The following is a 4,774-nucleotide window of genomic DNA, read 5'->3' as shown; positions in this document are numbered from 1 at the left end:
GAGGGAGTATTATATTTATTAATTTTTTCACAATGTGACAATAACTTAAAAAACTACTATATTATTTTCGATAAATTAGAAAAGTATAATTTGCCAGCAAATCATATGATTCAGCCACGTTGAATAATATAAAATGGTGGCTATATTATAAAGGTGGGCGGGCCAACACATGATAAAATAATGCTAAAATAAAATAAAACAGAAAAAGCAGATCCTATATTATTATGGAAGGCAAAATGATTGGACATAGACTAATAATTGAATGAGTGGGGCACACGTCATCAGCCACTTAATTCACTATAAGTAACCCAAACCACACTCTCTACACAATAGTATATCTCAGTTTCACAAGCAAAGTAAGTTAGTTGGATTGTTTTTTGTTCAGTACTTTAATTCTATTTTGGTCTGATTTTTGGGTTTTTGTGCAGCATGGCTGGATCAGAGTCGGTTGCAAATGGGGTGAGTAATGGTGATTTGCTTGCTGCATCTGCTGATAATTTTGGAGGTGTCACTGTTCATTTAGAAGAGCAATTGGATCCTCAAGTTTTTCATGCTAAGCTTAGAGCTTCGGTTTCAGCTTGGAGGCAACAGGTTTGTTTTTCGGGCCTGTTTCGTTCAATTCTAGTGTGTTTGGTATCCCGAATTTTAAATACGGAGTTAATTTTAAATGAAATGAAATAAATTGAATATTGTATTTGGAGTGTATATGCAAATTTAAATTGTCAAAATTCATTTGAACCGAACACATCTTATAGAAATTTAATTGAATTCCGTAAAAATTGTGAAACTGTAATTTCTATGATTTTGATTTTTGCAGGGTAAACGGGGAGTTTGGTTGAAGCTACCTATTGAACTTGTAAATCTTTTAGAAAATGCTGTTAAGGTATTTGCTTTTTTGCTTCTGTAATAGAATATGATATCATTCATTTGTTCTGTCGTGAGTAGAGTATTTAGTGTGTTATACACTGTTGGCAGGAAGGATTCTATTATCACCATGCTGAGTCCACTTACATAATGCTTGTTTACTGGATACCTGACACTCCTAGCACAATTCCTGCTAATGCTTCGCACCGAGTCGGTGTTGGCGGCATTGTCTTGAATGATAAAAGAGAGGTATTTTCCTGCATTTTTTCTTAGTTCTTCATTTCAGCATTTTGTTTTCAGAAACGTTTATGAAACTCTGCAATTCTATAGTTGTTTAATTATTGATCTTGTAAAAACTAATGTATCACTGTTTCTCGTTTTGGCGTTTCCCGATTCAGTGTTTCTGTTTACGAGCTACATAGTTGGTTCCTAATTTGTGTAATATATGTCATAACTGTCTTAGCTAACATCATCGCTTCACCTATGCGTCTGTTACTTCTTCTTCTTAGTTTCATTGGCAATTTGGCATTATATGTAGGCGATTCGGCATAATGTAGGCATTTCGGTAATTATTCTGAAAATTGCAAAATGCCTTAGAAGTTTTTTCTTTCACATTCAATGTGGAATCTGAAGAATCGATCAGTTAAGAATTTCTCAAGCATAATTGGTCCATGAGAACATTTGTTACGTGTTCATTTAGCTACACCAAATTCTGTAACTATATTCATATGATGGCTATATGTGAAACCGATACAGAAAAGAATTGCATTCATACCCGATCACTAGCCTTTTGGTCTTATGACTCTTATTTGGAAATCCTCTTGGTTGTCAGATTCTTGTTGTCCAGGAAAGTACCGGCGATTTTCGTGGAACAGGTGCATGGAAAATCCCCACTGGAGCTGTTGATGAGGTACACGGATGCAATGAGCAGTACATTTTGTTTGACAAATCAATTCACTTCATTACCAATTTACACGATCTCTTTAACGTATAGGGTGAGGACATCTTCACAGCAGCTAAAAGAGAAGTAAAAGAGGAGACTGGTGTAAGTGCTAAGTTTATTTTTGCTGTTTCTTGGCCAGTGCTGATTCCTTTCTGAGACTTTATCTTTTTCTTGCTCAGATTGACACAGAGTTTAAAGAAATTCTAGCATTCAGGTTTGTCCTTTTCTGCGGCTGTTATCCCACTTTATCTCAAAATTATGCAATCACAATCGTTCTTATCTATTCCGTTGTAGATGGATAAGTCATTTTGTAGTCATAGTTAGGAACTTGACTGCTAATTGTTTCCATATTATATTGGAAGATGGGATAGGAATGATTCTATTTAGTTACTAGAGAGAAAGAAATCGCCGATATGATGATTTTGATAGGACGAATGCAAATTTCAAGTGTACAAACTCGAATAACATCAAGTATGATGCATTAAATGATTATAGTGTTCTTGCTAACTTGTTTCTGGGATTTGTTTGTGAAATTGAAAAATTTCTTTAAGAAGCATTCATTTTGTCTTGTCTTTTCTCGGTGGTATTTCTTAGAACTTGGTGTATCGTATAAAAGTTTGCTGAAGTTTTAGGCTGAAGACTTGACATAGTCTCACATTTTTATGACCTCAACTTGCAGGCAATCACACAAAGTATTCTTTGGAAAATCAGATTTATTTTTCATTTGCATGCTACGTCCAGTGTCTTTCGACATTCAGAAGCAAGAATCGGAGATTGAGGCAGCTCAGGTAATTTCTAGGCAATGGCATTAAATCATTAATTCTTAAGCGATTCATTGTCTTTTATCTTGTTCAGAACACGGCTTTTTAACCAACTCTTTCAGTGGAAGCAGTGTTTCTTTTGTTTCTGAATACTGCATGAGAAACTTCTGAAATTATTTTGTTCATAAGACCGTTTCTTATTTAAAAACGTCAAATTTCCTGTAGTGGATGCCAATCGAGGAATTTGCTGCTCAACCATTTGCTCGAAAGCACGGACTTTTCAAGTACATTGCTGAGTTAGGCTTGGCAAAGGCGGACAAAGATTATGCTGGATTTTCTCCAATACCTATGTCAATGGTATTTAAAAACCAGATTAGTCACCTGTACGCAAACGTTAAAGATTTGCAGCACTCGTCAAGTTCTACGGATCGCCTATAAAGAACAGGTTATTGTTGTATTTTATGTTGTAGCTGTCATAATTTTATTTTTTGTTAATGTTTGAACTGATTATTCTGCACATTTTAATAAGAGAAAACATTGCTTGAAACCTAAAAATGAATAAGAATATGGGATTACTAGCATTAGTGTGAAGATCATAAGTTACTTTGTTGCACTTTATATTGTTGTTTTGTTTTCTCTGTTTTACACTGGGCATTGGGTAGATATTTACATTCTCAATTGTCTGGAAGATTTCTATGGCATTGAACTACGGTCGTTCAGATAGGATTTCCTTAAGCTTAGAACTTAAGTTATTGTTTTATGATATGAAATAGTATTACAATAGAAGAGTTATTCCATTAGGAATGAAATGGTAATTTTTTAGACTATATTTCGTTCGTGGAATAGGTGCGGAATGAAATATCTATTTCGCATAAAGTGACTATTCTTTACTTTGATTTATGGAATAGTAACTCCATGAAATTGTTATTTCATGATTTTATTGAATAAATGCTCGTCTCCAAAAATAAAAAATAGTATTGTGTTTCTTATGGAATAGATATTCCATTCCATTCTAACCAAACATGGACTTAGTTTTTAAGAGCAATAATTATGCTACGATATCATAAAATAACTATTTCATGAAACATAGCAAAAAATATAGTCATTAAATGCGGAAGAGCTATTTCATTTTTGCACCTAGTACATGAATCAAAAATATTTTAAGGAAATTTTAGACTATTCTGTTCAAGATTACGAATGAAAAGGAATGAGAAAGGAAATGGAAATGAGAATTATTATTTTTCATGTCCTTTGACTCTATAAATGAGTGTAGGAATAGGAATGAGTAGGAATGTGCAATAATTGCGCACCAAATTTGGTTGGGTTTGATAATATGAAGAAAAAAAATCGTTTTCAGTTCGGTTAGATTTTGGATATAATATTTTGGCCAAATGTCGTAAAAAGGTCAAATCTTTCACAAAAGTCATTACCTTTCAATTTTATCGATTTTGGCCAAAAACTGATTATTTGGTTTCACAAAAGTCTTAACCTTTTAATTTTATCGATTTTGGCCAAAAATAGATTATTTGATTTCACAAAAATCCTGACCTTTCAATATATGTGCATGCCACGTAGGCGCCGTATAGGTAAATTGAAATCAAATTGAGAGTTGGCCACAATTGAAACCAAATAATCTCTTTTTTGGCCAAAATCGACAAAATTGAAAGTTCACTTAACCTTATTTCCATACGATTTTTCATTGGTGGAAATACTATCGTTCAGTTAACGATATTTTAGCCCTCGAAGTTCATGAATCATTCCAACTTTGAAAAAACCACTTTAAACCTTTTTTTTAGAGAAAGAGTCGCTTCGTAGAGTATTTTCTGCAAAACAATTTGTTCCATGGATAATTCAATGGTATTTCAAATTCGACACTAAATTTGGAGTACATATTTTCGAAAAATAATTTAAACTCAAATGGTGGAGTTCTTTCAAAGTTTGGCAAAAACTCTTAAAACTGGAAATTGAGAAATAGTTAAAAAAAAACCATATTACTGTTCAAATCCGAAACGCACAATTTTTGGTTCAAAAATTTAAAGCAAGCTTCTTATTTGCAGCAACAAGAACTGAAGAACAATATTTCACAATCATGAAGAATTTTTTTTAAATATTCCTCGATCATCCAAATCTTCATCCTTATTCAAATTTTGCAGTATCCTTAGAATCGACAATCAATTTAGCAGAAGATAATGAAGATGATTGTTTC

The 4,774-nt window shown here is 33.1% G+C and overlaps 1 protein-coding gene across 1 annotated transcript; it reads left to right on the top strand.

The window, feature by feature from the left end:
* Positions 1–256: 256 nt before the first annotated feature.
* Positions 257–3,152, top strand: LOC126669199 (nudix hydrolase 2-like). Its single transcript, XM_050362604.2, has 9 exons — positions 257–356; positions 429–591; positions 818–883; positions 976–1,113; positions 1,697–1,774; positions 1,859–1,909; positions 1,987–2,021; positions 2,487–2,595; positions 2,794–3,152. Exons 2-9 carry the CDS (start codon positions 430–432, stop codon positions 3,004–3,006), a joined length of 852 nt encoding a protein of 283 aa, XP_050218561.1. The 5' UTR covers positions 257–356; position 429; the 3' UTR covers positions 3,007–3,152.
* Positions 3,153–4,774: the final 1,622 nt, after the last annotated feature.

Source organism: Mercurialis annua, linkage group LG2 (genome assembly GCF_937616625.2).
Source record: "Mercurialis annua linkage group LG2, ddMerAnnu1.2, whole genome shotgun sequence".
Taxonomy (NCBI): Eukaryota; Viridiplantae; Streptophyta; class Magnoliopsida; order Malpighiales; family Euphorbiaceae; genus Mercurialis; species Mercurialis annua.
The sequence above is the reverse complement of the archived record's forward strand: the minus strand, read 5'-3'. Positions and strand labels throughout refer to the sequence as shown.

Excerpts from the sequence above, each read along its gene's own strand:
- LOC126669199 (XM_050362604.2), top strand. The coding sequence starts at position 430 with ATGGCTGGATCAGAGTCGGTTGCAAATGGGGTGAGTAATGGTGATTTG. Across the intron at positions 884-975 it reads TTTTAGAAAATGCTGTTAAG|GAAGGATTCTATTATCACCA; the intron begins GTATTTGCTTTT and ends CACTGTTGGCAG. Across the intron at positions 1,910-1,986 it reads AAGTAAAAGAGGAGACTGGT|ATTGACACAGAGTTTAAAGA; the intron begins GTAAGTGCTAAG and ends TTTCTTGCTCAG.